We start from the raw sequence: 19,492 nt of genomic DNA, 5'->3' as shown, positions 1-19,492 counted from the left end.
TATGTCAAGAGGACATGAATGCAAGTATTTCAGACCTGCAACTATGCCACACAAATTTTTAACCTTAATGTGAACTGTAGACACCATTCATTAATGACATACCTCAATGAAGTGTGTAAACGCTCCATGACCAGCCACGGAGAAAAATTCATACTATCACCTTCATATAGTACATTCCAGAAAAGTGAAGATGATCCAACATAACCAGTATAGAAGCCTCATACTCAAATCTATTTTTAGAATATATACATATTCCTTGCCTTTATGGTAGCATCTATGAGCTTTGGTTGAACTATATATTTTCACCACACACATGATATTATCTGATGTGAAACCTTTTACCACAGCATAAGCACCCTGTCAAATTATCTTTCCATTGAGTCAAATACCTTCAACCAAAGGAGGAGTTTTCTGGTCCACTATAACAACTGCTTAAGAATACAGGCAGTTATATCATAACACAGACTTTACAGTAATTTTGTTTAGATTTACACAATTATACCAACATTTAGACATGCATACCCCTTGTATCAGTGGCTACCCATGCCATTCTAGGAATACAAATGCTGCATATGACACATACTCAGATTATTATAATCCCACACTACATCCTGATATACAACACTTCATACACTAACTGCATGACCATCATGACACTACAATGTCATTCATTATAGAAGCCAGGTCACATAGTTGTGTAAGTGCCATCCTCAAACCAATTGTGAATCTCATAATATATAACATGTTTACATCCTGTATTGTATAGTTATTGTAGACAAGTTAGCTTAGTACCACCCTACTGCCTCCACTTATATTTCGTTGTTATGTATATATCCTGATTTACGAAACAATAGGTAATATAAGCGGCAACCTTACTGCCAACCTATATTCGTTACTCTAAATTAAAGTCTGCAGGTTTAGAATATACTTCCAAGTTCTTGGCAGTGGCAAAATTTGTTGCCTTATTCCATGCCACAAATGGGATCTACTTAATTACATCAAGGCATTAGTGTGATTCCACTTGACTTGTCAAATGAGGATGAGTACAGCATTTAGGAATTAAGTTTCCAAACCATCGATAATTCACTGTTTTGATACTATAATGGCTTTATTGTACACTTTGAAACCTTGGAAGTAGCCCACAGCATCAGGTACTGTGATAGGCAGAGCCATAGGATGAATACTGGACTAGTCCCAAGCTGTAAACATCACTAAACAATGCAGTCAGGTGAGATCTCTGAGTCATTTGAAATATTGCCCACAAATACATATTTATCCTGGGATACTAAAAACTGCTTTACTATAAACTTGACACAAATGTGTGAAATATAAAATTATAGCAGGTTACTACTACCTGTGATCACACTCAATTATCAGCAATATAGCAAATTCATTGTGTATGTTTCTATACTTCAGCAGAAAATTTGAATAAACAGATTTCATATTATTTATGTGATGTCACAAGAATTGCTCTGTAGTGCATGGATGGCACTACATGCAAGTTTATAAGTTATAAGAACTTGCATAAACTTACTCAACTCCTTTAACTATACACAGGCTATAATATTATACACTATTTAGTTGAAGTTGCATATATGGTTCTAGTAGTTTAATTGCATATTAAATTTCCTTGATGTCCATGCACTAGTACTGCTACATAAATACACAGGTGGGAAGTAGTGAAAGAGGGATTGACCACTAGCCTATTTTCAGATGTAGACCTAATTTGTAGCTACTTTTAATAAATGACTTTTTTTGTCCCATGCAGGAATAACTATACTGAGCAGCAAGGGAGATACCTTGACTGAAGGGTTAGCAAAGGCACAAGACTGGAGATTTTTCTCTCTCAGAAATTCAAATCCTCCAATTATCCTATGTAGAGGTTGTGGGGCAAAGCTTGAATAACTTGAAACACATAATCATTATTTTTATTAATTTGATCTTCCATACACTTATACACTCACATGAGACTATATACACATATCTAGTACTAAATGTGTTCCTATAGTACCTAGCTATGTATGTGCACGTTGACAAGCACAAAAAAGTAATCAAAACAATTAGCTATGAATGAAAAATCTACACAAAAAACGTTGTGTATATAGCTAGGCTAATTGTAGGAGATCCCGGCATGCACTCAGTGAAAACACTGATTTTCAGTGGAGGCCTATAGCTGCTTACAAACATAATTTAATCAGCAAAAGTGACAAATACAAAATAAATTAAATCCATTTGAAATTTTTATAAGGTTACAATGTAACACAATACTGTCACACCATGCAGGGCTAGAACTTGATAATCATGACCCGGGCCCTAGTAACTTGACTCTATACACCTTGTAGCAAACCTATTGTGATTCTGACATATCCTGATCCCACTTTGATGTCCTGCATTAGTGTATTGTTTGTATTCTAGATCTGAACTCATACATGGACAATAAAATCCAATGGCATGCAGTATAGTGTTTAATCCACTAGTGCTGTAATTCTGCATTGAGCACTATACAGATTAAAATGTAGATATAGCCTATAGCATAATAGAGGTGGATTCATAGGGTGGAGGCCAAGGGGGCCAGTGCTCCCCCTCCCCTCCTACACACACATATACACACTTCAGAAAAATTTTATAGGGTACATTGCAGTGGCGGATCCAGGATGGGGCATTTGGGGCAAATGCCCCCCCCCCCTTCAAGAAATTGCATACAAGATCGATATACTCTAATAGAGCAGTCAATTACTCTAATAAAGCAGTCACAATGTTCATGAGGCAGTGTAGCTTACCTATGAAGCTACAAATAGGATTTTATTTTACATAACAGACGTGATATAGTAGGTAAGGATAACTAGCTATTATTGTTGTGACCTTTTTTTTTTTTTTTTTTGGTCTTCAACTGGTTTTCAGCAAGTTTTTTTGGTCTTCAACTGTTTTTCAGAAAGGTGCCCCCCCTCTTTCGAAACTCTGGATCCGCCCCTGACATTGCTCATTTTACATAGCTAAGCAGTTTAGAGTCATAATTTTGTGCAGCTCATTTATTATGTCCAAATATGTCCATTGAATTGCTATACCCATATATAGGCATAGCATAAGGGGAACATGATCATGGGAACTACATTTGAGATTGAAATACTCCAACAGCATATTGTCTATAATGCAACAGTTGAGAGCGGTGTAATTATAAACATTGTTTGTAAACCTAAATACCTTTCCTTTCCCACCTCAGTTAATGCATCAAGAGACAAGATATTCTATAGCTATAAGGATCATACTATTGCACACTACACACCAGCGGCATAATGTCTATGGCTTCATAACGGATATTCAGCCTGCAGTACAGCTGCTTAGATCTATAGATATGCATGCTTGTGCTTTAGTATGGCCTAACTACTAATTCTGTTTTCTATCTCAGTAGTATTAAATTTCAATAAAAACTTTCAGTTAAAATTCAATGCCACCAAATTCACTCTTGGAAGGAAAATTTCTTTTGGAGAGTAATCATGGTGCAATTTTGATTTCTGCTTATTAGCATTCATACAGTGCTGAATTTCATAAAACTTTAATTAAAGTTCCTACCAAATTCAATTGTGGTATATTATTGTCTTGATCAATAAGATGTCTTCCCCCAAAGGGCCATGTGCATGCATTTAATTTGCTAGCAGGCTATATAATTAAGTGTGTCTGGGATGGTGATGCAGATTTATTTATCTATTTATTAATAGCAATCACCCGGCAGGGTTTTAACGCTAATGTACACATTATGTACACACAAGTGCCTATATAGCTAGTTTAAGTTATAATAACGATAAGTGCTAAGTTACAATTACAAAGTAGGAGTTGTTAATTGTTTAAATGTTTTAGGATTAACGCTCCATTGCATGGGGAATAGTTCTGGGTAGGAATGAATAGAGCTAAGCATTTACAGAAGATTTTATATGAATAACGTTCTGATCATGATGAGCTTGGGAAGCAGTTCAATTTATGATGGCAGACAGTGATTTGGGATAAGTATAAATAAGTGATTAACTATCTTACACAGTAGGATGAGGTGTGCTTGCTTTCTATGTTCTTGAAGAGTTTAGTTCATTTAACATTTCTGTGATACTGTCTCGGTGGAGATGAAAGTTGTTCATACCTATGGATATAACTATAAGGAAGTGGTGACTGTTCTATTAGAGTATATATTAGGGTATAGGGTATCGGAACCAATTTGAAAGGTGCCTTCTTCTTCTACACAAGGGAGTTTGACACTACACTACATCATCCCTCCCCAGTTTATTCCAAAGGAAAGATCTAGACTATATCACTCAAGACAATTTATTTTACCCAAACTCATCCACTTAATCACACTAATGAAAATTTTATTCTAGAACAATAAAGGATTGGAACAGTCTACCATAGTAATTGAAATAATCAAGAATGACTCTTTTCAGCAGACTGTATAACACTCACTGTAACTACATGATTAATATCCTGTAATTGTACTAGTTACTCTTTTCCCCGAGCACATCAGCTGTGGCAGTGCTGTCTGCTCAGTAATGATCAATAAATAAATCCCTTACCATACATACTGTACTCAAGAGAGGGGTGGGAATGACATGTTAATGAGGCAATGCTAACAGCACAACAAACATCAAAGGTGGATAGGTGGACACCAATCATGGGTACGTAGAATATATTATCTATGAGCAAGCCAACTTCTTTTGTGAACCATGCCCAAATCAGTGGGTTTTAATTAATTCTGGTTTTTAGACTACTATCCGGATCAGTAGTCTGGCACAGCTGCAAGTGAATCAGTGGGTCATCCGGGCCGACGTGGTTGGGTCAGCAAGTAGCGACCCAGTTTCAATGCTGAATTGTGATGTTAGAACTAGTTCATGCAGGTGTAGCAAAATAAATGAATAAATTAATTAAGAAATGTTTGACCTTTGATTAGATCATTGATACACTTTGACCCACAAGGCTGAAATACTTGCTAACTTTAGACTTTGAACCTAGTAAACAAGGACATCATATGTAGCAAAGGTGGTATAGGCAATGGCTGTACTTAGCCACCTCTGCAGAAAGGTTCACAAATATATTGGTTGGCAGACCTAGAGGAAATATCAGTTGTTGTCTCTCAATATCAGTGAGACTTGCTGTTGGGCTTCCAACAGCAGGTGGAATCTCTTTAGATTGGCCTTTTCAAGTGAGGGCCTCAAGCAAACTACACTTAAAGTATTTCTCAATTTGCTACATGATAGCATATACCACATAAATAAACTGAATACCTCCATATAGAGGGAAACTTTGGCAGGGAAAAACTTCGGCGAATTTGGCGATTCGCTACAAATTTTCCAATGTTTAACCCACCAATTACTCGTAGTGCTTGAGATTAACATCTTCATAGCTACAGATTGAGCTTGAATTTACCAAAGTTTATTTTGTCAAATGCGATTTAGCTTGCTATTCACCAAAGTTTATCCCCGCCAAAGTTTCCCTCTATACGGTACCGCCTTTTCATGAACACTATATACCAGTCATCTGACCACACCATAATAGTAGTGTTTTTCATTATTTGTCAACTGCCCAATCCTACAGATTAAAAAGTCACTGCTCAGCCCTTCTCCATTTTGATAATGTAGGGGTGTCTTTTTAAAATTAGTTCTGTTATGCTGTGTTCAATGTAGCTATGCTTATTTGTGAGGAGTACATTTGCAGGCTTGTCCATTTTGTAGCTACAACCCTTTCATCTTGTAGATAGTATACTGATGGTGCTAATCACGAGTGCTTTTAAAGAGATCAACGCTCTGCGGTATACTATTCAAGTAATGTATCAGGGGTACGTGTACTTTAATATAAAGTGCTCTTTCACAGATGGTTTAATTATACACAAATATACAATCCTGGCACGCATACACCAGTATAGTACTAGCTATAGTGTTTGCACTGGGAATGACTATAGACTCTGGACACTGAGGGCAATGAGGCAAGCAATCAATGCATGGATTATATTAGGACACCTTGGGACCAACCCGGCAGTGTTCTGACTTTTTAGGTCAGTTTAGACATGCTAAAGGATACTCTGGGCGGACCATATCACTGAAGTGTCCATACTGAGGTGTCCGGTTCCTCATTTTGTACTGAAGTGAAGTGTCCTGAATACTAAACAGGTTTCACTGTAACTATACTCTCATATTCCATCTCCTCATTTCATTTCCTTCACTGGTCCGGCACACATGTGTACAGTCCACTTGACGAGCACTTGTATACAGTACAATGTAAACCTGAGCCGCCGCATAACATAATTATAATTATGATGTCATCAGAGATTTGATGAGGCTTCACATTGAATAGTGAGGGTAAGTTACTTAGCTTGTTCCTACGGCTCCGCGCTCTACATACAGTCTACTTACATCTTCTTTGGGTGATTATCAAGAAGGGACAGTTAACTATCATTGCAGCCGTGAAAGGTGCGAATTCTGGCGGTGGCTGCGCTGGAGTCATCTCTGGAGTCATAGAACTGTAAGACGTGATCCTAGATAGTATATACCTCCGTTAGGGGGTAGCTATGCTATCTGTGATGTGATTTATGTCTTGTTACAATTTTGATTTTGTGCGGTAAGAATGGGAGAAGGGCGAGTCGCATGCAAACTGAACTGCTTCTTCTCACAAGGGGTTACCATGGTAAGCACCCCAGGTGCATCAATAGAGAGAGAGACTGAAGATTATCTCACGGAATATCAGGTTTTATATTGAACTTTCTTTTATATTCCGGCTTCCTCCACATTGTTCAACCTAGTCTGGCGCGGCCGCCCCTTCGCAAACAGGAAGGGTCTGGTGACTCTAGCATAGTGTATTTGTGCAAATGGAATGTAATTAGTGGGAGAGACGTGGTTTTCCGTAATTAGATTGCACCATTATCGTTAGTCATTGCGATATTCATATCCAGTGGAACGCTCAAAAACTCACCGCTTCTAACTTACAAGACTACTTAATATACTCTTTGTACTTTTTTAATATGCCACATTCCTTCACGAGAAATTGTTCTAATTGGACAAGACTCAAGGCAAACAAAACAGAAGCCATAGTTTGCCGTCTATCAAGTTAGCCAAAACAGATATCCACAACAGATATCCATGTCACTAAATGAGCAGGCAAGCGATTTGATTGGACGCACCAGTTTTCGGTAAGTTCGCACAGGTACACTATGCTAGAGTCACCAGACCCTTCCTGTTTGCGAAGGGGCGGCCTCGCCAGACTATGTTCAACCCAGAGCCCAGCTTGCTTGTGAACAAATAACCAGCTATAAGTGTTAAATGTTGCTTTAAAAGAATGCTTGGGTGGTGGTTATAAGATGCCTTTTTACACCCCTAACCTTGGTGTCTTTGTTGCGGACTTGTAGCATATATACTATAGCCATATGGCTATAGTATATATGCTTGTTAACTATCACAGGAAAAGTTACGGTAGAATAATGCATACGGTTCTACAATAGGTTTAGTTGCTCTGTAAAATTACTACCAAATTGAACATAGACTTTAATTATAAGAATAATCTGTCGTAATTCGTGTTGTCATAGTCTGTTCAATTCTGCATTAATTCTATAGAGCAATAAACCTATTGTAGAATTCTATGTATAATTTCATTGTGCCTTTTCCTGTGTACTCTTTGTATATACATGTACGTATCCATGGTGATGTTTTGATAAATTTATGTACTGCATATAGAGCAAGCACAAATTGAATTATCTATTGCCATTACATGGTTAGCTATATAGTACTTCTCAAGTAGTCTTATCATGAAGTATTACAGACTATTGCTGATTGTATAGGTGTGAACAACGTTGCTGCATATGCTAGTGTACATGTGTATACCATATTTGTACTGATGAGAAGCACCTGTTTATCCTATTTTCCCTAGAGTGCTTAAAGTGTTAGCATCTTGTAGCCTTCAATGTATACACTCCATGTTACAGTGTAGATAGCTAAAAGTATATTTCTTATCAGCTTATGTTCAATTTTGTTTTAGTTACAAGTTACTGTCTTGTTGGGGGCACATTTCAGGATGTGTGACTAAACGTTGAATGGATTGTATAACAGACTTAGCAAACAGACTGGCTTATATAATAAATAGACTGGCTTATATGACAAACATTTTCTGAACTTGTCACTGTACCCACCTTGTAGTTCAATGGCTGACTGCTACAACAGAATTTTTGTTTATGATGTTCACAGCACTATATATACTACTTGTCACCTGTAAAATCAGGAACTAATTGCAGCAATTGCAAATCCAAGTAACAACATCTCTTCAACAAGATTGAAGATTGTATCTTGTGCTTTTAGTTGAGATTTAACACCAGTTGTAAGTGCAGAGCTTATATTAAATATCGGCTTGAGGAAACTGCGAGATGGTGCTTAGAGGTTTACTTACTATCGTTGTCAGAGTTGATATTCTTTTCAACCAGCTATCTGTGATAAATAGATGCAAGGGCATCAGATTAAAAGTGAAAGGGGTAAGGCTCAGTCCAAAGGTATGTAGCTAGTCTATGGGGAGTCTGGAGGCATGTTCTCCCAGAAAAAAAATTTAAATGCTATTTGGAAGCAGTTTTGGGCTGTAATACTGTGTGCAAGGTGCTAACTAGCTATCTGACAAGTATTCAGGGGATAAAACTGGACATCAACCAAAAATCACCTCCATAATACTGTTTAATCTTACATTTGAGTTTATTATTATTATGACTTGTGAGATAAATTGCAAGGAATGTTTTCAAAGTAGTTACAAATATATATAATGGTGATTATTTTTAGAGGCACTTAATTAGACATGTAGTTGTTCTGGGTGAATGGCAGGTTTGAAAAGTGTTGTTTCTAATGCCAGGTACTGCATGTTCACTTCTTTTGGTTTTAAATTTGAAGTTGTTTTTTTTCTCTAGCCAAAAAGTGGTGAGGTTCTGGCCTCACTGGTTACACCTACCCCTGAATAGACGCCTGAGGCAAGTTTCTTCCAGTCCGTTAGCGAGTCCATTACCAGTCCATTCTTTGTTTTGCTCATGCCCCATATTTCATCACAAATTTGGTATTTGTAGTACCTTTAAAAGCTTCTACATGGGAATAATCACCAACAAACCAGGTGACTGTTTACTTGCTTATCATTTGTTCTCCCACAAACAGTGGAACCTCAGTTATCTGAACCCCTTGGGTCCATAAGTCCATATCTCTGAAACTGTGTATAAATAATCTTAAAATAGCATAAAGAACATTTAAAAAAATTTTCTATTATCAGCTACCCTAATAGAACAGTCACTACTCCAACAGAGCAGTCATTTCCGTAGTTCGGATGACTGAGAATATAGATAAGTGGGGTCCAGATAAGTGAGGTTCCACTGTATGGATCTATGTTCTTATTATAAGTGTTGTAATAATATCAGAACACTGAACATCAATAGTACTGAACAATAATATAAAATGGCTGCCTGCCCTGGTTCCTGAAATTATGTTTTGGAAATGATCTGACAAATCCTGTTATGTGGTTGGGCATACTCAATAATACTGTACAACTAAATGTGTTAAGACAGCCAGAAATGGTCAGACACAGAGGAGGAAGGCAACGGTTTAAGCGCCCTTAAAAATAATCCATTATAATTACATATTTTGCATTCCATCATGGCGGAAACTGATGCTGACGTCCACTCAGAAGGCAATGAACAACGATGCTATGGTGAAGAGTCTGCTGGTAACCTTTGTGAAACTGAAGAAGTGCACTATGAAATTTTAACGATGTTGGCCAGAGGCAATGTCATTAATTATATCGTCCCAAGCTTCCCGATTTTTAACACAGATATCGTCGAAGTGAAGTTGCAATGGGAGGAAATATGCGAGGATGGTAGCAGCAAGCTCCACGTTTTTGATGGGTTCACTAGATATTGTGAGAATTTGGACCACCCTCTTCCAGCCGCAATGTGCATAGAGCAGCGCTACGTCTGTGCATTTATGATTGAAGTGAGTGCAAAAATAAAGTTACACAAAATTTAATTGTTGTATACACACAGGCAACTGAGTTCAGTAGATCTGTTGATATCACCCCATATAAGTTTTATAATGGCCACGAAGTCTTTGTGTTGTGGAAGTGGACTTGGTTGGATGACACTGTCACGTCAGATTCAGATCCATCACTTTCGCCATGCTTGAACCCCACTGCTGATATTTCATCAAATACAGAGGAAGATGATAGTGTTCCAGAGATAACTCACAGTGTTGTTTTTAAGTGCATTGGTGTGCACAAAGATATGGAATATCAAGACACACTAGCTCTAGCCAGCAGAAATAAAAATGACGGAAAAACAGTCTCAGTGAAGTTAAAACCAGAGCCAGATAACCCACATGACACCAATGCCGTAGCATTTATGTGCCAAGCAGATGAAGGTGCAGAATGGAAAAGGATCGGCTATGTGGTTCGAGAAGCAGCATCTGAAGTGCTAGGTGTAATAAATGCCAAAAAAATTATCAACGTGAGATTCAGATGGATTAAGTTTTTACCATACTTCAAGAACAGAGGTTGGTATGCTGGAATAATAATCACAAGGAATGGTGAATGGTCCCTGCAAGTTCTTCGAAGTCGTGCAACTGATTATGATTGACTATAATTTATTATTATTGTTTTAATTGATTTTGATCACATTTATTTGTTGCAAGCATAAGAATGTTCATATAAAACTGCATTAGATGTCCCAGGTGGTGGTGGAAGACTTAATGGTGCACTATGAAACTTCGTGCGAATGGAAGTATTGCCACGCAGTGACATTGTGACTCTACTGGAATTATCTCCAAGCATCTCGAACCGAGGAAGACGTTTTGTTTTCTTGTTAGCAAGTTTATGACTAAAATCTGGCATCAGTCCCTCATAGTATCTGCATTTTGAAGAAGTATGGTAATAGAATGGCAAGTCGGGATCCATTCTTTTGACAAACTCCTCTGTCACTTTTCTCCAACCATAATAAACCTACATTACCAAAAAGATGAGCTATCATATATCTAGATAGAACATTTTCATTTAAGCATACCTCTTTGAGAGTGAAATCCTTTCCCACAGTGTCACGTAGCATGCTAAAAAAGCATTCTACATCATCGGTAGAGCTAGCTCGAGGGTTTTCAGCAGGAATTCTATTTCTGGTATTAAACTGTCTTCTCCACTCCCTTGATTCTATGTTAGCTGCTAGAGCTATCAACGTCTCCCTGGTGAAGCCTCTTATGGTGGTGATGTTTCTGGGTACAATATTTATTTGGATACATAAAACAAATACAGGACTTAAACAAACCGGTTTACTTCCAAACGGCTGAAATCACACTGACCATCTTTATGCCATGGCATGAGATCATCCAATATATAATCCAAAAACTCTTGGTTGAATGTACTGCGTTGGTCATCAGTCAGTCCTCGTTCATCGCAAGCACGTCTCCAGTTATGAACAACTCTGAGATACATAGCCTCATTACTGTACCCTTTCTTTTCCATCCACTCTATTAGAGGAAGACCAAATAACCTCTCTACATCTTCCACACTCTGTTTTCGAACACCAGAGAGTGCACAATAAGTGAGCCCAGCTGTTGTGTCATAAAGTGCTTCTTCAAAGCGCTCCAATTGAAGGTTACATGGTCCACCCTGTCTGAGACTGGTGCCGATTCGCTAAAAGAGATATCATGATTATACATCCATATTTTCAAATGCATGTACTTTAAAGATGTGTCCTTCATCCTCTCGCTCACAGAATTCCTCCCCTGTGATAGGATGAACCTCTGGCACATACAGGTGATCCTTAAAAAGGACCCCTTTAGAATGAAGGAGATTGACAGAGTGTGTATATTCCAATTGTGCCAATATGGAACGCAGCTTTTCAGCTTTAGTTTCATCTTTTCCTACACAACTAAGTATCATATAGTGGCTATTTATCTATAGTAACGTACCTTCTATCCAATTGTGTATCTTGTAACCTGGTGGCACTGTACGCAGTCTTAATCTTTCAATTACATCATCCTCTTCAGCCCCATTTGAATACCACTTCTGAATTTCAGCTATGAGCACTGGAGATACTGCTTCATAAGGTAGCATTGTAGTAAGAGTCCCATTCTTCCCTTAATAAGAAACAAAAGGACATTGTGGGTATGTGGATAAGCAATAAAAACTTTTTGAATATTGCTGTAATACGAGTGACATACACACTTTCAAAGAATTTAATTTAGTGGATTAACAAATTTTACAATTTTGTTTTTGAAGATCGCTCATTTTTCACTCGGGTTACCTGTTGTAAACCAGAGGCAACCATGATAGTGAATAAATTTTCAAGGCTGAAAAAGCAGTCCAGCAAACCATGAAAACAGTATAGTATTTAAAGTTCTATTTGCAATCTCCAGTTACATAAATTTTTTTGTCTTTTGGTACAGGCTATACAAAAATTATTTTAAACCTTCTTTCCTTTCCTGTGTGCACAATAAACACTTGCATACATACACTGCATACATACACTGGGGTGTAATCATTGCAAGCATTCTCTTCAGACCCATCCGACTGAACTTAGACCTTGCTTCAGCACGGATTTGAAAGATAGAAAGGGGTCTTGAATACCCCTTTGCACGTAAGGAGTTCCATTCACCGTCTGTTGTGAATCCTATGTAGTAATAAATAACAAACTTATTATAATTTCACAATGTCTACCTGCAACGTGCATCTTTCGCTTGACCATTTCACAAATTATTCTGTTTGCAAGCTCATGCACCATTCCATCACCTATTCCCTTGTATGGCAGACACTGAATGGGCAGTGCATATGGTTTTTCCTGCCTATCTTCAGTGCTGATCATAAAAACCAGTATGTGAGTAGCAGCAGTGCGTCGATGTCGCGTAACACCTTTAATGAAGTTAACCAGCTTCTGTTTGGACACAGCTAACTGTCTCGGGATGTTCTCCTCTGGAAGTGCATCTTGCTTGCAAATCTCAGTGATCAAGACATTGATGGTGCGAAAAAGATTTCTTCCAATCTCATTGAGTTCATTTAACTCCTTGACCTTCCAAGCTAAAGACATCATCTCCTTTTCATTCTGCTTACATAACTGGAGTTTCTCTGTGTACTCGTTATTAGATTTTACTAGTTCTGCAAGTACCTAATGATAAGTATTTCATTATGCAGCACACACATACCTGTCTGAATAAATTCTAAATCTTCACTTACACTGCTCAACACTGCTCTCAAGCCGTCTGCTGCACTAGCAGATAGTTCGTTCACCTTCTGTAAACGCAACTTGTATGATTGATACTGCTTTTGTAGAGCCCCATCACCCAAGTCTACATCCCCACTCCATTGTAACTTAGTGGTTTCCTTCAGTCCTTTATTAATGTCGCAACCATCAGCTTTCAACCACCACCATGCTCCTGGATTGGACTTGGCTGCTTCATCGAGCACATTTAGCTATGCATACACGATACAATAATAACAAAATAAGATACTGGGCTATCTGTACCTGTATCTGAGCATCCAGAGTGATTTCACTAGATGCAAAATCATACCGCAGGGACCTTTCTGCTACTGCAGGAACATTAACTAAGGCCTACAATAAATGTGCATACATACAACCAAATAAGGAAATCTATGTATGTGTACCTCCATGGTTTTCTGAGTGCGAGAGACACTGGTACTAGCTTCTTGTGTTGACATGACTGTGCACCACATAGGCCCACGGTGAAGCTTAATCCATTTCTGTCCAAAATGAGCATACATAGTTTGTAGCCACTGACGATAGTCTGTTGGACATGATACCTATATAATGGCTTATGAATTTACAGTATGTAAACATACATGTGATTTACCTGCTGCAAATTGTCAGCTGCAAAAAACTGTGCAATGTATTCAACAAGTCCTAAAGGCATTCGTTTGATGGGAAGACGTGAGTCACTCTGATCAGGCCGCATTGTGCCAATACCTTTGGCAAGATTGTACAGTACATTTGTGCGACCACCATCTGATAACCTCAACATTGCACTGGCAGCATTGTTCAAAAAGTCATTAGGAACTATAAGAGATAACTGGTCACTCAAATAAGCTGAAAACAACTTGGAAAGTGCCAACAACCGAGATTCTGCTGGTGATTGATTTAGGGCATACTCCACTAAGCAAGATTCCACTGGGCTGGTTTGTGTTGCAGTTGTATTTAGACCATGACAAACTGTTGAGAGGCTTGGAGCATTTGCTGTTACATTTACAGCCTGTCCATTGTACCATGCTTCTGCATCCTTTGGTGTCTTAAATCTATACACGTATATAGAGGAAGTTATATTGAACAACATTAAAGGCGTACCTCTTAGCTAGATGACCTGTAACTCTCCACCGACAAGCTTCAGCTAAAAGTAAACCATGTATTTATATTATATACCTTTGATTAATGCCATACCACTTCTATGGACTACTGTTGACTCCACTCGTTGTTCCACAAATTCACTAACACTTGTCCAAAAGGCACTCTGCTTATGTGATGGCCACTTATCCCCAGGTGTGTGGAAGAGAACGAACTCAGCCAAAGCTTTGACTTCTTCTTCACTCCATTTCTCCTTTGAATGGCTAGTAGTGATGTTTTCGTTAAGGTTAATCAATCTTCTTGGAGCCAGATTAAACATTGGTTGTGGATCCTCTTGCACTCCCTCCTCGTGATTAACCTCGTGGTTTACCAGCTCTCTTAAAGCTACTCTCTTCTCTTGTCTGTGGGGAGTATATAACGTTGGAGAACCCCTTGGACGTTTGCTAGTTGCAGTCTCGTGGCATAAATCGCTCTCACGATCCCTCTCTGTTCTCGCGCAATCCTGTTCCGCCATTCAGCGTTGCTCACGTGAACCTATATCTTTTAAACAATTGATAAAACTAGCATAACGCATGGGGTGGATGGGGGTGATTTCATCAATCGTTTCAATATGTTATAATCTTATCGCCTGTAGTATTTTCGGATTTCGTTTACCCTTATTTCAGAAAACAGTGTATTCGTATGGGGCACGTGATAGCGCTGCCGACCTCCTCTGGGTCAGACAATAGCAGATGTCTGACCATAAATTCAGACTGGGTCTACATAAATTCCTATCTGTTATGTATATAGTATACAATATTATTTGTTATTTATTTGTAATGTATAGGACTCAGAATTGAGTATATGGCACATGTAAACATGCAAGTGATTAGTCAATAGTTATACCAATGCCACTCGGGATTGCCTGATATATACAGTGGAACCTCTCTTAACAAACTCCCCAAATTAAGGACACGATAGTAATTATCTCCATAATAAGGACACAAAATGTTGGTCCCAGCAGGTCTGGTTAATACATTTTTACCTTTGAAAGAGGAAACCTCTATATTATAGCAAAAGGTTGCTAAAAATTCTGGGTCCCAAAATGTCCACAATAGAGAGGTTCCATTGTATGCCCAAGTCTGAGGGTAGCAGATAATATATGGTAGTTCTCTTTCACTTAACAGTATAATTTTTGGCAGCTTAATCTGTAGTATATTTGCACTACTTGCTTAAAGCTGCACTAAACTTAACATGTACCATATCTGATAGTTGTTCATCAGTTGATAACTAGCCTGTACTTTGTTTATGATATCTGATAGTATTGCTCTGCTACAATAATGTGGATAATGTGTTCAAAACATTTGTGAACCAATAAATTGTGATGTGAAAGCCAATATATGGGTACTATTTGTACTATTGTATTTAAAAAATAAAGAAGTTAGGGTCCAAGCGATAAATCTATTGCATGAATGATGGTATTACAACATAGCTCTGGGAAAATCGCTACTTGGCATATGCCAATGCAGGGATTACATCACTGGGCTATGTTTTAATAGTTTGCTTAGTTGTTTAGTTATATGTATAGTACTATGGTATAAATGTGTGACTGTCCTATTAGAATATTGAACATGGCTGTTGTATTAGAGTGACTGCTTTATGTACCCTTTGTCACTTTACTTAGTTTAACTGGTTGTTCCTTTGCACTTGATCAAGGATGATACACTTGGTGTCACGACTCCATTTTGCAGGCTTTTGTCCACAACTTTAAAAGGATTTACCACCTTGTTATAAGCTTTATGCTGATTTTCCTGGCTACCAGGCAGGTATTAGTCCCCAAGTACTATTCCACCTCATATTACATCAGACCTGATTTTGTGCTAGTTTCTACAGATTCCATGGTGCTATTAGAACTCTCCATGGTCACTAATACTCAGCATCACTTTTTGTTGCAAAAAACCATAAAAAAGATTGCTATAGTTCATTACTTCTGGACCTTCAACATGCTGGATTTTCAGTGGATCTTATGACAAGTAAAGTTGGCTGTCTAGGCTATTTCATGCCAGTGACCATTACAAAATTTAGCAATGTATGTCGTCTACTGAAGAGTACAATATGTTGCGTACTTCAGCAGTTGTCATCTCCTGTTTGTGCAGGATATTGCACTCACAGGCTTTAGCATCATGGGATGTACTTGAACTGTTGATATAATTATTTAATTTTATCAATAGCGAGTATTGTCTGCATAACTGTACTGTATTTGCCCAATTAGCCATGCACATAACTGTGCTATATGACTCAGACAGTACAGTTATGCAGCTAATCAGTACAATACAGAAAATACAGCACTTGGTGACACTTTGATCCTCCCACACAAAGTACCATGTTGTGTAGAATAGCTAATAGAAAAAGTGTACAGTGAATAAGATTGTTTCTTAAATAACTTTGTTGTGTTTGCAGAAAAGGAAAAAAGGCAGGTAAAAACAAGCCCCAAAAGCAAACCGCCCTAGGCCATTAAACATCTTGTTTAAATTCCACCATTCTACAAAAATATCTTTCTTCTCTGGAAAACTGGGCTACAATGTTTAATCCTGTTAAATTATTATGATTAAAGTATCTGGTAAAGGCAGAGCCTGTATACCAGAAGGCCTTATAAAGGCCTAAGATGTTTATATTACCTGCACTAAGTATGTTTGAAAAGTAGGAGAAAGAAGAAAAAATCCTTGACTGGACCTGGGCAGCCTCGAACCTGCAGCCATCCGATTAACGCTCGAATGTTTACAGGAATCTGCCAGGCGGTCAGGATATTTTCTTCTTACTATTTTCATGTATTTGTATCCATAGGAACCCTAGAGAGTGACTTATTATCTATTATCTCTAAGTATCCCAAGTGGAACCAAACGGACATTGTTTTATTATGATTAAAGTACTTGGTAAAGGCAGAGCCTGTATAAATTGTACATATAGAAAAAGAATCATATTTACTACCGATATCAAATTACAGTGAACCTATCCAATGTAATACATCTGCCACATACCTATGAATTATACATGTGAGTGATGAGCATCTAGAAATGAATGTCAATATATACTGGCAACTAAGTATAATTTACAATAATCTTGGTCCTTTATCATTGACTTGTGCAGTCTGACTGTATTAATTCCCTGTAAATCTAATTGGCTAGTAAATTGGTACCTTTCTCAATAGTCCGGTGTTGTAGAGGAGAAAAAAGGCAGCTAGTTCTAAGTCCTTGAATTAGGTTAGGAAATCCTAAGGCTGCAGCACATGTTGCTGTCAGACCTTCAGTGCTGGTCACTGTGAAGTGCTAATAATAATAAATTACTAGCCAATTAGAGTTACAGGGAATTAATTAGGAATGCAGCAAGACTGTACGAGTGGATGATGATGGACCAAATTTTTATAAATAATACAAGTTATTTGTCAGTATTTCTTGGCCTCACCCAAATAATAGCTCCTTTAGTTGTCAGTTACTTTTAGTTTGATGGGAACGTCACTTTATACAGCCAAACTGTTTTTGCATGGGGTATATTGCTGTATTACAAATCAGTTATCACTCTGATTTTCTAGGCACGTGGCGCACAACTGATCAATAAGACCATTCTATGGGGATACACTCTAAAACAACAAGATAGCAGGATTTTAAACATTAAAGTAAAATGGTCTTTATAAAGAGGTGGTCTTTATAAAGAGGTGACCACCAATTGAATTTACCAAAGTACCGTTCCATTCCACCATTCCATTCCACTGAATCCAGATGCCCTTTTTTCACAGGGTGGATGTTTTGTTTTTTGTGGGTTGTAACCATATGTGACCGGGCCTGCAAAAACAGGGCATGTGGGCACAAACTACACCCCGTCATTCTACAGGTCATATCTCAGTACTGGAATAGTATTTCTGCATTCTGTAACTTGCATCATGATGCCAATGAAATGCTTACTAAGAGCTGAAAATTGCAAAACCATAGCATAATGGTTCAGAACGTTATGAATGATGAAAGTATGAAAAAAGTAGGTAAAAATCATGTGCCCACATGCCCTATTTTTGCAGGCCCGGTCACATATAAAGATTGTTTCTTACCTGTTGGGAGTCTGATTGGAATGCTTGTTTGAAATATTTGTGGTTGCCACTCTGCTCCATTGTGGTAGGCCACATTACACTGCAGTAGCTGACGGGCCATATACTGCAAAGAGTTTCATCACACATCACAGATACCAAGACCAGAAGAGGTTGGTCACGAATCACCAAAATAATGTACTGTATGATTTCAAAAAATTTGTTCAACCTAGTATTAGTATAGTATTCTAATGTGCAAATCAATGTTGCTAAATTATAGCTCCCAGCCCTTCTTTCAGCTACCTAACACATTGTGTGACTTTCCTAGCTAAGAAACAAATGTTACATTATATAAACTTGTTGTATATATTGACAGAGGAATATATGACAGAGGAATTCATAAGAACAATGTCATTTTCAAGTGCTTTGTAAAGCTTTCTGTTTTGGCACTTTTCTTGGTTACATGCAATAATGCATCTGTCCTGAGGGGTCGCCAACGCCCACGCAAACTTTTAAGTTGTGTATGAGAGTCCCAATATTTAATTATTTCAAAACGTATTTCTGTATTAGTTCAATAAATATTTCATGTATTTATAATTGAATCTCTCAGATAGTGCACAAGAGTCCCAAGACGTTAGCAACACCTCGATCTGTCCACAGTTGTGAAAAGACTCTCTTCAGATGGCTTTGTACTAATTTTACCTTGTGTGAAATATGATGATCACTCATTAGTCCTTTACACCATCGCATAGACGGTGGAGACGAGGGGGCCAGGGGGGCCATGGCCCCCCACTATTTTGGGACACTGTTTGCAAGAAAAGATCGAGATACTCTAATAGAACAGTCAGAATCTGAATACTCTAATAGAGCAGTCACAGTATTCAGAGAAGCAGCAAACAACAAATATTAGCCAAAAATAATTAACTAAAAGATTACAGTTGGAAACCTGAGGTGTTGGTGCTGCACTGTTGCACTTGAGGTTGTTGTGTGTGTTGTGAGCTAACAGAAGGACAAAGTGTGTGTGGTTTCTTGTGATGAAATGTCTGCCTTGTGGATTCAGTCATTGCATGTACCCACCTGGTCACTTTTCTAGTTGGGTCATCAGTGCTTTCTTGTGC

General features: G+C 38.1%; 3 protein-coding genes across 3 annotated transcripts; 1 reads left to right on the top strand and 2 right to left on the bottom strand.

Annotated features, from left to right (window-relative positions):
* The first annotated feature begins 9,600 nt into the window (after positions 1–9,600).
* LOC136246725 (uncharacterized) lies at positions 9,601–12,064 on the top strand. The gene is made up of 2 exons (XM_066038282.1): positions 9,601–9,977; positions 10,028–12,064. The coding sequence occupies exons 1-2, from the start codon at positions 9,642–9,644 to the stop codon at positions 10,613–10,615; spliced, it is 924 nt and encodes a 307-aa protein (XP_065894354.1). The 5' UTR covers positions 9,601–9,641; the 3' UTR covers positions 10,616–12,064.
* LOC136246724 (uncharacterized) lies at positions 9,962–12,790 on the bottom strand. Its single transcript, XM_066038281.1, has 7 exons — positions 12,688–12,790; positions 12,497–12,640; positions 11,940–12,107; positions 11,710–11,891; positions 11,294–11,661; positions 11,039–11,240; positions 9,962–10,977 (listed from the first exon to the last, which is right to left on the bottom strand). The coding sequence occupies exons 1-7, from the start codon at positions 12,749–12,751 to the stop codon at positions 10,657–10,659; spliced, it is 1,449 nt and encodes a 482-aa protein (XP_065894353.1). The 5' UTR covers positions 12,752–12,790; the 3' UTR covers positions 9,962–10,656.
* LOC136247873 (uncharacterized) lies at positions 12,760–14,834 on the bottom strand. Its single transcript, XM_066039693.1, has 8 exons — positions 14,417–14,834; positions 14,324–14,366; positions 13,836–14,274; positions 13,630–13,785; positions 13,490–13,576; positions 13,170–13,437; positions 12,813–13,122; positions 12,760–12,766 (listed from the first exon to the last, which is right to left on the bottom strand). The coding sequence occupies exons 1-8, from the start codon at positions 14,832–14,834 to the stop codon at positions 12,760–12,762; spliced, it is 1,728 nt and encodes a 575-aa protein (XP_065895765.1).
* Positions 14,835–19,492: the final 4,658 nt, after the last annotated feature.

The sequence above is a fragment of the Dysidea avara genome, chromosome 2 (genome assembly GCF_963678975.1).
Source record: "Dysidea avara chromosome 2, odDysAvar1.4, whole genome shotgun sequence".
Taxonomy (NCBI): domain Eukaryota; kingdom Metazoa; phylum Porifera; class Demospongiae; order Dictyoceratida; family Dysideidae; genus Dysidea; species Dysidea avara.
Note: the sequence above shows the minus strand (reverse complement) of the source record. Positions and strands in the feature narration are given on the sequence as shown.